The sequence below is a fragment of the Xiphophorus hellerii genome, chromosome 19, assembly GCF_003331165.1.
Source record: "Xiphophorus hellerii strain 12219 chromosome 19, Xiphophorus_hellerii-4.1, whole genome shotgun sequence".
Lineage (NCBI taxonomy): Eukaryota > Metazoa > Chordata > Actinopteri > Cyprinodontiformes > Poeciliidae > Xiphophorus > Xiphophorus hellerii.
The window spans coordinates 21,942,391-21,955,771 of record NC_045690.1 but is presented as its reverse complement, the minus strand read 5'-3'; the positions used below and the strand labels follow the sequence as shown (position 1 = coordinate 21,955,771).

At 42.1% G+C, this 13,381-nt stretch overlaps 1 protein-coding gene across 3 annotated transcripts in view; it reads right to left on the bottom strand.

Moving 5' to 3' along the window:
- Positions 1-1,790: 1,790 nt before the first annotated feature.
- trim9 (tripartite motif containing 9) overlaps positions 1,791-13,381 on the bottom strand; it is a 46,044-nt gene continuing 34,453 nt past the window's right edge. The window contains exons 7-12 of one of the 3 annotated variants that reach the window (XR_004336874.1): positions 11,495-11,633; positions 9,267-9,305; positions 7,096-7,399; positions 6,853-7,015; positions 4,053-6,155; positions 1,791-2,340 (exon numbers count right to left, since the gene is read on the bottom strand). Coding sequence is in view for 2 of the 3 variants with exons in the window: in XM_032548001.1 (XP_032403892.1) it covers positions 6,078-6,155; positions 6,853-7,015; positions 7,096-7,399; positions 9,267-9,305; positions 11,495-11,633 (723 nt within the window). In the remaining variant the exon portion in view is untranslated. Of the gene's footprint in view, positions 2,341-2,940; positions 6,156-6,852; positions 7,016-7,095; positions 7,400-9,266; positions 9,306-11,494; positions 11,634-13,381 lie in introns of those variants that run through there. The other 2 variants (XM_032548001.1, XM_032548003.1) reach the window with 2 other exon arrangements.

Genomic DNA, 13,381 nt, shown 5'->3' with positions numbered 1-13,381 from the left:
CTATCTATCTATCTATCTATCTATCTATCTATCTATCTATCTATCTATCTATCTATCTAACGTCGTGTTTTAGACTGTTCTTGTATACTAATAAGTTTTTAGGTGATTAGTGGGTGCAACACGGCTGCACGTCCAAATCTCCACAGCAAACACTGATGCTATGTTGATGCCAACAGCTGCCAGGAGAAAGGCTTTCCTGTCCCACTGTCACTGTGGAACCTGAACTCGTTCCGTGGAAGTCATCATAAATACTTAAAATGTGTTTTTCATTTAAAACAAACAACCAAATAAACAAATGGTTTGTCGTGTTCTTCCATCGGCTCCACAACTAAGTTCTCTTTGGCTTCAAAGATTTTTTTTTTTTACCGTCCGTCTCCCTCTGGTGTCTGTTTCCCTGGGTTACTGGCGCCATCTGCTCCAGCCCTGCTCCACGTAAACGTGTGAAACATTGTTTTGCAGGATGTCTTTCATTCGTCGTGCCCTGCAGATTTTCCGCATGCAACTTGCTTCAGTAAAGTCAAGGACAACATGCAATTAAAGCACAAGCAACTTTGACCAAAGACGGGAATAAAGAAATAATCGAGGCAAGCCGTTGTTGACACCGATTTTATTGAAGATTCACAGATACGAGAAATACAGAGGCTTGTTAAATACTTCAAATAATCGTATAAGTGGTAAGATGTGGTAATAGTAGACATAAAACTGTGACAATCGATAATCATATTGTCTGGAAATTATAATAAAGGACAATTTCATTTTTCTATTTGCCAGATTCTCATAAAGAGAAATTTCAGGTTCACTGTAACTAAAACTGAACGTGACATTCCACCTCAGATCAGAGAGGGCAAAGAAAAAAAAAAAAAGAGTAATAAAGAAAAATCCCTCTGGGGATATGATGAACGTATAACACACAGTCACACGCATACACACTCACACAAAGATATGTATGTACATTTGGAGATATGACACCGAGTGTCGCCCAGCGACTGGGTGTAAAGTTTATTTAGGTTGTAAAATGAATCTGCGTCCCCGTTGTTTGCTTAAACTGTGTTAAACTATTTATTGTTTTCTTAAAGAAACCGTGTTGCATTTACGCTGAGTAAAATCCCCGTTTCCTTTTGTTCGGTTCAGAAGCACACCTTCAGCTCATGTTTAAACATCTGTGCCGATGTTTCCACCGAGGACTTCCTTGGAAAAACCCCCCCAAAAAAAACATTTATCTTGAATTCCGATGTTACATTGTGAATTTATTGTGACTTTATGCAAGTATAGAAGGGCTAAATCGAAGTTATTACTTTAAAAACCAACCAGCTAATTCTTGCAAAGCACCCTGAACATGGTGCAACTTGCTGAACTTTCTCGGTCAAAACACACACACACGTTTGCGCAGCTATCTTTGCGGGGAATTTCCATTGACTTCCATTCATTTCTACAGCCTAAACCTTACCCTTATCCTTACCCTAACCCTAACCATTACATACCTAACCATAACCAAAACTCAATTCACACCGTAGTCCTAAATCTGACCCCTGACCCAAAAACAGGGTGTCCCCACAACGTAGTATATGTCAGGAAAATGGTCCCCTCAAGGTATTAGAAACAAACGCACGCACACACACACACACACTGAGGAGTTATGCTTACTGTGTGCTGATGTTTCCGTATCATCGTACGGCCTACCATGGCTTTAGTTGCTTTATATAAAGAGAAAAAAATGTGTAATATTCCTTTAAAGATCGTGATAGTTACAGTACGTCCAAAGGGTTTCCGATGGTGAAAATTGGCCCTTTTACGGTAGAAAAAAAGCACGTAGCAGCAGATGAGGTTAGGCATCACAGATGTTACAAGTTGACTCTGCTGAAGCAGTTGATTTCGTCTGAAGCAAAGTTTCACAAATGTTTTAGGGAAAGTACAAATGGGGGGAAAGGCACACCTGTGAAGTTCTAACACAGGATAGCACCTCATGTGTATGCTAGACAGGTGCCTTAAAAATATTCACGCCCTTTGCGACTTTTGGCACGTTTTTGTCGCATAACAGCCACTAACGTACTTTCGTTTTATTGCAATTTTAGGTGGTGGATCAAAATAGGTGCGACGTGCGTTTATATTATATAATTCAGCCCCTTTTTATCCTGATATCAGCCAAACTGAGACAAAATACAGGGTGGGCCATACGTTTCCACAGATAGGAGAATGTAAAACGTATATTTCTTTTATATTTCAGATACCCAAGAAGATGCGTTTGACAAAAGAGCAAAGAATTGAAATTGTACTGATGGCTGGATCGGGGAGCGGTCGCATGGTTGCACAAAACTTTAACAGAAAACATGGAACGAGCAGCTCACGTGATGGAGGTTGTATTTCTCATCAAAAGTTACAAAACATCTCGGGTTTTTCGAGATTCTGTTAAATCAAAAAATTTGGGTGAAGATCGCAGGACATTTTGAGTCACAAATTCAATGTTTAATTAAAAAGAATCTGGTGCAATATTTAATTTGGTTTTATTTCCTGCCCAAAAATGCTTAATTAATGACTTACTTTAAAAAAAACACAAAAAAAACTTGAAGAAGATATTGCCGCTTGATCCGCTTTTACAGCAGGAATAGAAAGTTGTTACCATCAATTCAACAAGAAACTCGTTTGGAGTTTCTTGTTGAGAGATTTAGTTGACATCACAGATTTAGTGATGTCAAATAGACATCACTAAATCTATTTGATTTAGTGATGTCACTAAATCAAATAGATTTAGTGACATCTAGTGGTGAGGTTAAAGATTGCAACGAACTCAAAACATTCTTCTTCCTGAAAGACCTTTTCTTAAGACATTTATTTGTTTTGTCAAGCCATTCTGGGCTACTGTAAAACATGAGTATATTATAATCTGTATATATAATAATATGTGCTGTTAATTACAATCCTACGTTAAAATAGAACACCGAGTTGCCTTTTTCAGATGGCCATCCTTTCAGACTGAAACTTTTATTAAAAATGCACATAGAGGTTGGTAGATTTAGCTGCAACTTGAAAAACTGAGGTGTTATAAGCCTGCATGCTAGCACGCTAACATGTTGTACACAGGTCCGCTGGGTCGCAGTATTTTACTGTTGAATGGTTCAAGTTGTTCTGTTGTCACGTGGAGCAGAATAAAGCTAATTCTTGCTATGTCAGACAGCATTCGCTTTGTCTGGTGCCTTATGATCTGTATTCATCAGTTGTGTTTGGTGCTAATTAGCAACTGTTAGCATGGAAATGAGGCCACTAGTGCTTAGTAAAATTGTGCGAGACAGACTTTTTTTTTTCAGCTCTCACAGACGTGGAAAGTCATTGTTGGCACAGCTTTTGTCACGTTTGCACGCTTTAGCACTGAACCGCCAAGCGTTTCAGTCAGTACGTACTGAGAAGAGTGTTAGCCAAAAAAAAACAAACATTCCAGTGTCTCCTGTTTTGTTGCTTTTGTAGACATGTAAACTGAAAAGCCTCCAATTTCCCCTCCAAAACCCCCCGACGTCTAATAAAACGTTTAAAGCAGAGAAGCGCCGTTCGTCCCCTCGGTTGTAACTGTACATCGCCGAAAAGAGAACGAGGATAAATTCTCACTAAAAATCTCTTAACACCAATAACTTATTTAACTTTACGCCTCTTCGCAATAGATCATTTCAATAACAATATTACAAAAACTACCAGAATTCAGTCACTCACAGTAAAAAAAAAAAAGCTTAAACTATGTGAACTGCTTTAGCACCTTATAATAACATCTTCACAGTCGTTTAATTCCCCCCTCCTGCCTTTGAGATGGATTCAACCAAAGCCCCTCCCTGTTTTGAAAGCGCCATTGCAGAAGAAAAAAAAGTCTTCCTTCCTGTTGCATCATAAACCACGATGCTGTAAATATTAAACAAAAAAAAACAAAAAAAAACACAACACAGAAGTTTCACTTGAGCTAAGCCACTAAGAAAAGCTTCCCACTTACACAGACGAAGGTAATGACACTGATATGGCTGGGAGCTGGACTCTAGTCCAAGGGTCATGGCAGGCAGCCTACACACACACACACGCACACACACACACACACACACACCCACAGTCACAAAATATGACTTCTCATTCTCAACTCAGAGTCTTGAATCCACAACAGTCTTCAAGACGGAAACCTGACAAAGAGGCATAAGCATGAAGAATGCAATATATTGAGTTGTAAGAAAAAAGAAAAGGTTAATACAAGATCTTCCTTGTCTAATGAATTCATAAAAAATAAAAAAAAACTCCTTCATTTAAGAAAAGAGTTGGACATTCTGCCAAGCATTTGTTTCTTGTGATCTGAGCTTTAGCGTCATAGTCAAGGCTGCGTTCACACTGCAGGCGAAGGCGTGACCGTTATCTGATTTATTTTCTTAAGATGAATCTGAGCGGCAAAAATCCGATTTCACTCTCAAATGCGCTCCAAAATCGGAAAAGTAGCTCCATCTTTACGTAAGAAGTGTCACAGTCTGTACAGCACAACTCCCGATTTCCAACGTGACTCGTCCCAAATCGGATGATGTTCTTGAAAGTGATCTCGGTTTGAACAGACCACTGGTGCAATTTTGACCACATTGAAAAGTCACGGAAACGTGGTGCAATTTTGCGCCGAATGAGGCGGAAAGCGGCACGAGCGAATGTAAACAGTAGGAAATAAAAACAAAGAAGCACGGCAGACGCTGTCGACGGAGCTAATCGTCATTTCTGGCAGCTTGACGACATTCGCAGCGTCCGTATTTGCTTCTGCAGACACAACGGGCTGCTTGCAACAGCAAGTCTTCTTCTGCGCATGCCGCAGACCGTTCTCGATCATAGTCTAGTAATATCAACAACACACGAAGAAACAAACCCTAACCCCCTAAACTGAGCATTTATACCTGCAATGTGAATGTAGCCCAACTCTTGACTGTTGGCATGGGCTGGTAACAAGAAATCCCAAGGTTTCAAAAAGCAGCTCTTTGGAAATATTTAGCTAATTATGGCATGGACAGTAAAGGGGAGGCACTCATCCTTCTTATGGAAGTAATGCTGCTTGCTTTTCTGCTGAGCGGGTGGCTGCTACATGAGCAGATAGCCTGACAACTGAACCGGCTGCTTGTTATACTCCCAGTGTTGCTCTAGAAAAGGTAGAACAGCAAAGAGGTGCAATGTGTTACTTAATAAGCCAACTCTCTTGGAAACTAATATTACAAAATTTAGGGAATGTTGTGACATAAGACTTTTTGGCACATTTTCTATTCCACCAATGTCTGAATTTTGTTCTTTTGGTGTTTATTTATCAGCATATTCTATATTCTATATTCTGTAAGGTTCTGTCACAGGTATTTGTCCCCATATATCAAACAAGCAAATCCTGATGATCTTGATAGATGCTTTTCTATTTAGACAGAACCTACTCTGACTTATCAGCTGCTAAAGTAACAGAAACGTTACTTTAGCAGTAACTTTGGTGACAAGCAGCTGGAAAACTGAAGGGAAAAACTCAGTAGTAATCCATAATAACCTTAATATTAGCTCGAATAATTTGAGTTACAACACTTTGTAACTTGAATTTTTTGGAATATATTATGTACATGTGCATTGTGGGAAAGAGGGGATGAGTGGGAGAATAAATGTTGATGCCTGTCTAAAAATCCTGAAATATAAATGTACAAAGTGATAGGAACAAAAAAAGCATCTACTTTATACGTTCCTTGAGCGTTTCACACCAGCCCATGCCTAGTCTTGACTCAATGCGCGTATTTTCTGAAATGTAAAAATACTCCTTCGGTTCAGTGCTTCCGTTACTGATCCTCTGGACGTCGTGGTGAAACGTCCCGTCTTCTGTAAGAACACGAGTCATAGGCACCATATGCACTGTCCTGCACACGGCCGTGTCCAAAGCGTAGGCATGAGAAAGGCATGGCTTTTCATGAGGCCTCCGACGGAGTGTCATGGGGGTCATTAGGTCGGGGCGACAGACGGAGAGTCGAGATCAGGAGGGCGAGGGCGGGGTTAGAGGTATTGACCTGCGACGGGGCGGGGAAGGGGCAAACCCTGCAGAGGTTTCACTGCGGTCTTCAGCACACGGAGCTCGTCGGGTCTGCCTCCCCGGGCGTGTAAAAGTCAGGGATGGGTAGCCCAGTGTGAAGAGTGACCTGAAGAAAAACAAAACATTTGCATACAAATATTCATAGAGAGGATGGTTGAGGCAAGATTTGCCCTGCAGGTGGAGCTGCAGAGCTTCGTTCTCAAGAGGAGAAGCTTCACAGAAACTTCCAGAGCCGCCAGTGGCTCTTAAGAACATAAACCAGCTGATATTTTGAAATGTACATGTAATACCAAATGCAGGTTTTAGCAGTTATATTCAATGGCACTGAATTTCTACAACTGAGTCTCACTAAAATTTATGATCAGTAGGTTGAAAATTGTGTCTGAAAGATTAATGTATTTATCCTCTTTTTGCAAAAGTTTCATCCGTTTCTTTACTTTTAGACCCTAAAATGCAAATAAAATAGTGGTTATATAAGAATGACAACACATTTCCTGTAGTTGATGCTCATCAAAATTATAAGTTGTCTTTTTTTTTCCCAAAAGGTCATGTAACATTGAAAGTGGAGAGAATATTGAATATTAAAACGAATACTTTCGACAATACAGACAGTTTTGGGGGGGTTTGAAACATCATCATTTCAAATTTGTCGCAAGAACGATAAATCAAAATTCTTATCACGATAAGAAATTTATCACGATAAATGATAAACGATACAAAAAAAATATTTGTGCCATGAACTATAGACCTGATTTTAAAAAGAAGAAACGTTTACTCCAGTAAGGTGCGGCGTGGTTTCCTACCTGGACGTTACGGTTCAGGCTGATGGCGGGGTAATAAGCGCCTTCCAAGCTCTCGAAGGCAACGGGACCCTGCTGCTCATCGTTGATGAGGAAGATGAGGATCCTACGTGTGAAGTCCAGCAACATTCCTATCGTCGATCCTTTAGCGACGCCACCATCCGTCCTGCGCCGTCACACGAAGGGAATCAGACGTAATCCGTGTCGCGGCAACTTCTGGATATTTCCACACAAACAGTCCCTTACCTGTTGGTGTGAGAGTTGTTGTGCATGAACCAGGAGCGGTTGTTGTCCACGTACATGGCCCAGGCCTTGTCGTCCTTCCCCAGCATCACGTCCTTCAGGACGTCGCCGCGAGAGATGCCGAAGGCCGGGTCCGGGTGGTTGTCGTAGCGGTCCACCGTCATTTCCCAGTAATGGACGCCGCGGGAGAAGGCGGCGCTGCCCAGGACCACCCGGTCATCGTAGCTGTTGCACGACACCGTCAGGTTGTCGTTGGAGAAGACGATGTCGGGGTGAGCGGACACCGGGTCGAAAGTGAACCAGGCAACTGCGCGGTACACAGGGAGAACGCGTCACTGTCAATCACATCACTGAGCGCAAGAGGCGGCACAATGACGGCGCTTTAACAAACGTGACATGAATCAGGAGGGTGGTGGGCAAATGAGGAAAAGCTACACTTTAAAAACATCTTTATGAAAGATTATGATTGTATTAGGTTAATAATCCTTATAGTTAAGCTCTATAACTTGTTATAAACTCTATAAGTTATGATTACGTTCTTAAATCATATATCTGAGTCAAACAGTCTGAAAATCTTAACGGGTAAATACTAAAAAAAAAACAAAAAACAGTATAGATAGTAGCTTACAAAAAATATATTTATGTGAAGTTCTGTTGATGGGATTTAGGGCTCATATCTCACCAGCAGCGGTTAACTAATTTTCCTAATTCCTAATCCAGATGAGTTGCTCCTGGAGGCTGAAGTCAGCGGCCGATAATAAAGGAGCCAAGATGAAAGCGGACTTCTACCGCCTTTAAAAAAACCCCCTGCAATCTCAAAAACGTCACTGCAGTTTGGTGCGAATGCTATCTTGTGAAGCAGATGTGTATGTACAAAGGAAATTGAGCTTGGAGGCAGTGCGCCATCAATGATCTTCCTGATGGAAACGAGTACTGAAAACAGAAAATGTTTCCTGTCGTTAGCTGTTTTTGAAGAGCGAAGGAAAGCAGAATCATGTGTGAGATGTAATTTGGTGACGATAATCAGGTCCAAAACAAAAAGCAAATATTAAGAAGTGGAAAAGCGTGAAGGTCTGAAAGGCTGAGAATTAAGACTGGGAAAATGACAGTTTCACTTTGGAAGACTGTCGATGATGGACCTCCATGTCTTGTGTAAATAACCGTAGACTTTTATGTAAATAATGGCCAAATGAAAACATGAACAGGATTTAAAGCTTCATGAAACATTGTTTCCATGAACTCCTGTTATGTTTCTAACACTGGAGTGGACAGAAGTCCGCTTTGGTCTTGGCACCGTTTTGATTAGCGGCTAGCTTTAGCCCCAAGATCATCAAATCAAAATTTGCTTTGAATGTACGTAGATGCCAAGAGATTTATTTATTGTGGGAAAGATATTAAATCCTTATAACCTGGCAACAGAACTTCACTTCAAATACTTGTATGATAGGTCAACTATGATAGAAACTGAACAATATTGTGATTATTGTAAATGAAGTACAAAATTATTTTGAATAATTTCAGTGTTTTAAAGTCATTTACTGCTTTGTTATTGTAATTTATGGCGACTGGCTACTCACTGATGACATTACACATCTTTCGATGCACATAATCTGCATTTATTTCGTCACCAGATTACACATGGCCCATTTACAAGCAAATCCTTTCAATTGTTTCTTTTTTAATGCAGGGATAAGACACCCAATAGATTTAAATAAAAATGACGGATAAAGTTAAGCAAACACGGGAACCACCAGTAAATATGGTCCCACGTAGAACACCCAATGTCCTCGCACTCCAAACTTAACAGCTAAGACTGCAAAAACTGCTTGATTCAGGCCTGAAAACGGTAAAATCACATCTTCATCGTCTATACAGGGAAACATGGGAGTCAAGCAGGCGGGCTTTTGCTGTTTCTATGGGCTGCACAGTTCCTGAATGTCTACAGCTTTCAGCGTCCCCACGCGCAGCATTGTTCCATTACCCCGGTTTGATTTCTCAAAGGAAATAAGACACAGACATTTATTAGGGGCCCGTATTAAATGTTTAATATGTGGAGCCCACAGAGCAGCAAACTGCCCCCCTGCTGGTCGGAGTGTGACGACCTCACTGATGAAACGGGGAGAGGCCCGGAGAGGATTAGGGCGGAAGAAGTCGACCGTGACAGACGTCCATACCTGTGCCTATAGACTGTATATCGCATGGAGGGAGTCCAGCTGAAATGTGATGACATGAAGGGGGAGCGAGAGTAGAAGAAGAAAAGAAGCGGGGGGGGGGGGGGGGGGGGGGAGGTAAGAGGGAGGAAGAGCCGAGCAAAGCAGCGGCGCAGACAGTGTGGAGGGGGTTTGGGGAGGGAGAGCGGAGAAGATACAAAAGCAGATTTGATCAGGGAAGCCGGTTCACCACCGGCGGTCAAAGACCAGAAGATTTCCTCAAAACCAACCAAAGAATCAGGAAAAGGAAAAACATTGGAGAACACACAATGAAAATAAAGAGAACGTTATTGCTGTTGTTTTTCTCTCATAAAACCCGACAAAATCAAAACACAGTCTGCTCAGGTTGATGGCTGCACAAAAAAACAAAAAACAAAAGCTGAATTTGTCTGCAAGGTTAGACTACACAGCCGCTGAGAGCTCGTTTTGGATGCTGTCGAGGGTTTTTTCAGGTCCACAGATGGATGAGGCGCTCACTTAACTAAGCAGAGCAGCATTTAACTAATGGCAAAGCGAGAACACAAGTGAATTACACGCCAAGCAGATGATGCTGGACGTCACGGGTTTAAAGGCTTAAACATGTTCCTATGCGGTATTCAAATCAGACTGAAATCTTGCAGCAGACACGTCGGAGAATTAAGTTGTTGTATCACAATACGTTAAAATAGAAATCAGCTGAAAGTGACGCCAAATAACTGAACATCACTTCTAAAAAAAACAACAAAACTGCAAGATTTTAGTCTTTAAGCTTCATTATTTCTTCTATAGATTTGATGGAGTCAAGATACGATTGTAACGACACAAAAAATATCGTTTCGTCAACTCTGGTCAGGATAAACGGCTGATGCAATCACAGCCTTATTGCTAACACACACAAAGAAGTGCAAGAATCTACGGGTGCAAGAATATTTTTGTTGTAACGATATAAGGTTGTTTCTATGTAATGACAAATGCAAAGATGCTAATGCTTGTGCTCTCATAAACCAAACAGAGCAGTTTCAGGTTTCATAAATCTAACACCGCTTATTACAATATCATAGCTTTCAACAGTTAATTCAGTGAAGAGTACATTTATTTTGTTTTGCAACACTTATCCAAACAACACAAAAATGTTACGGTTTCTATAACTGGGAGCCTGGGAGTTTGGCCCGCTAGAGGACAGTCGGTAATGGATCTACTTTCTTGGCTCTCTCCGGAGTCAAACTTTGTGGGAGAGAGCAACTTTAATCCCGAACGCTGACGGCTGACAATCTGGAATCCTTTGACTAAATGGATCAGCGCTGCTTAAAGCTGGGCTGTCAGAATGATTAGTTGCGATTAATGGAGATTAATCGCACTTACACATTTAATTGCTTGCTGACAAAAGGACTGGGCTTGTCCATTAACGAAACGATTATGCACAGCACAAGTGCATTTGGATTTTAAACAAACTTTAAACATCGTAAAATAAATCTATAATTCATTGGATTGAAGGGGCAGCATTGTGTGCTTTCATTTTATAGCATAATCAAGTATCTATGTTACCTTCACTTGTGATAAAAATGCTTTATATATCAAATATGACTCTGAAATTTGACTTTGTAATTTAACGCCTTGAAATTGGGCCTTTGTCTCTACCTGCTCTTCTCTGAAACTCCGCTTTCATCACAACATGGCTCCTCTATTAACCCTTTAACAACGTTTTTACCAGCATTTCACTCAAAGGTTTCTCCTATAATGAGCTCAGCAGATGCTCAGTCCCACCAGGTGTTTGCTAATTGGTGCTGGCTAGTCTGTGGGAGCTGAGTGGGGGGCGTCGCGGAGAGGCTGCTCTGTGAGGCCGAAGCTTGGAGGCTTGGAAACTACAGAGGAGGAGGAGCTGCGTCTTGAAGGCGGGGCTAGGTCCACCCAGGCGTTTTGCACAGCTGAATGGTTGCCACGGGAGATTAACGGATTTCTCAAACATGCAGGAAAGAATCACAGCAACACTCCAGGTACGTTTTTGATGCGTGAATAACATGACGTAAAGCTCAAAAAAGTGTATTTAACATAACAAAGCCCCTTTTACTGAAATCGATTATATTAACTGCGATTAATTATCGAACCTTTGGATGGCACTAACTAGTGGAATAATCTCTGGGAAGTGCTACGGCTTAGCTTTTTGTAAATCCCATCCACTGAGCAGGAAGAGGAGGCGGCGAAGCTCAGCTTACTCTCAGAGGTCTGCATGATCAGTGTCTTGCTGTACTGGCCCACTCCGCTGGAATTGAACGCCTTCACTCTGGACTTGTACGTGCTGTTGAAGTGGAGCCCGTCCACCGTGCAGATGGTTTCCGTCCCCACGTACACCTCCTGCAAAACACACACACACACACCAGCTTCCGGTTAGCCCAGCCAAATGCATCAAGTGCGTAATTATGACACCGAACGCAGGGGTCCCTGCTGGATTTGATGGAGGAGGCGGTAAGCGACGGAGTGAGCTTGTACAGCGGAGCGAGGCGGGGGCTTGCCGGTGTATAAATAGACGTTGGGGAGGATCAGGGGGCGGGGGGGACGCGAGTCGCCAGGCTCAGCGGGAGGCTGCGTTGGTTGGACTCGGTGAGTCAGAGAGTAGAGGATGGGGGGAGAAAACTTCCCTCGTTATTTAGTGCACAGTTCTCTGGCAAAATGTCGTTTCATACGGTGTGGGAGTTAAAATGATGCAATGGAAAAACGTGTGGAAATTCTTTCCAATTTACAGAGGAGCCGCAAAATTGAATCTTAAGATATTATGTTGTGAAACACACACAAACGCCACGACTGTAGAAATATTTCCCAGCTGTAGCACTGTTTCTAACCGGTTATTACTTACTGGATACACTTGATGATTCAAGATTGGATACTGCAGCAGCAGTCATTCACTTTTGTACTGCATTAAAGGGGCAGTATTTATCTGTCTTCAAGACATAGTTCGGTTTAATAGTACAATCAAGTAACTGTGTTAGCTTCGAGTGTTAGAAAAATGTTGCATGTATCAAATACGACTTTAAAGAAATTTGACTTCATAATTTTACGCTTTGAAATTGGGACTTTGTTTCTTTAAGAAACTCCTGCTGTTTCTGAAACTCCGCCTTCAGGAAGTCGCCACAACATGGCTGCTCTATTTAACAACGTTTTTACCCGCGTTTAACTCAAAAGTAGCTCCTATAATGAGCTCAGCAGACACACAGTTCCACCAGGTGTTTGCTAATTGCTGCTGGCTAGTCTGAAGGAGCCGAGAGAGGGATCTGCAGGGAGGCTGCTCTATGAGGCCAAAGCTCAGAGGCTTGGAAACCGAGCTGCGTCTCAGAGGCGAAGCTAGGTCCACCCAGGTGTTTCGCACAGCTGAATGGCTGCCATGCAGGTTAGAATCAGGGCAACACTCCAGGTGTGTTTTTGATGAGGGGATAACGTTATAACATGATGTAAAGCTCAAATAGTTTTGATTTTACATGCCCCTTTAAAATTTCCCATCTGTTCACATCTTTATACAAATGAACACTTTGTTTCCTCTACTGTATAATGGTAGAGAAATATAACCTCTGCTGTTTTTTTAGCAAAATAAACAAAGCCTGAAAAGCCAAATATCTTGAAGGCTGAGCGACACATGTACATTTAAATGCACTTCAGAATATCCTTTTGTTTTCCTACCTTCTCACTCACTCAGTGTGCTGAACCTGAGAAGTCTGCCTCAGGGTTTTTTCTTCTTCTGCATTTAAGAAATAAAACTACATCCCCTCCTTCCCCCACCCCAGAATATAGAACAACAGACCTCACTCGTCGAGCTTTCACAGCGCTCTAATAACAGATCGCGTAAATCCTAGGCTTGGGGGCAAAATGTCAACAGATATGGATATCCACAGCTTTTGTATGGGAGGGAACAGTTCAGGAGGGACATTGCTCGGCTATGTCCTGACAAAGCCGAGCAAAGATCCGGTGCGGTGCGAGGGAGCAGCGCGGGGGGGGAGAATCGAAGGGAGGGATAGATTACACGGTGAGTCTCTGTGTGGGTCTGGAGACCACTTTGATCCCAGATCGCGCTTCACGCAGAATCGTCCCGGCTGGCAGCTGCGTTTCAGGCC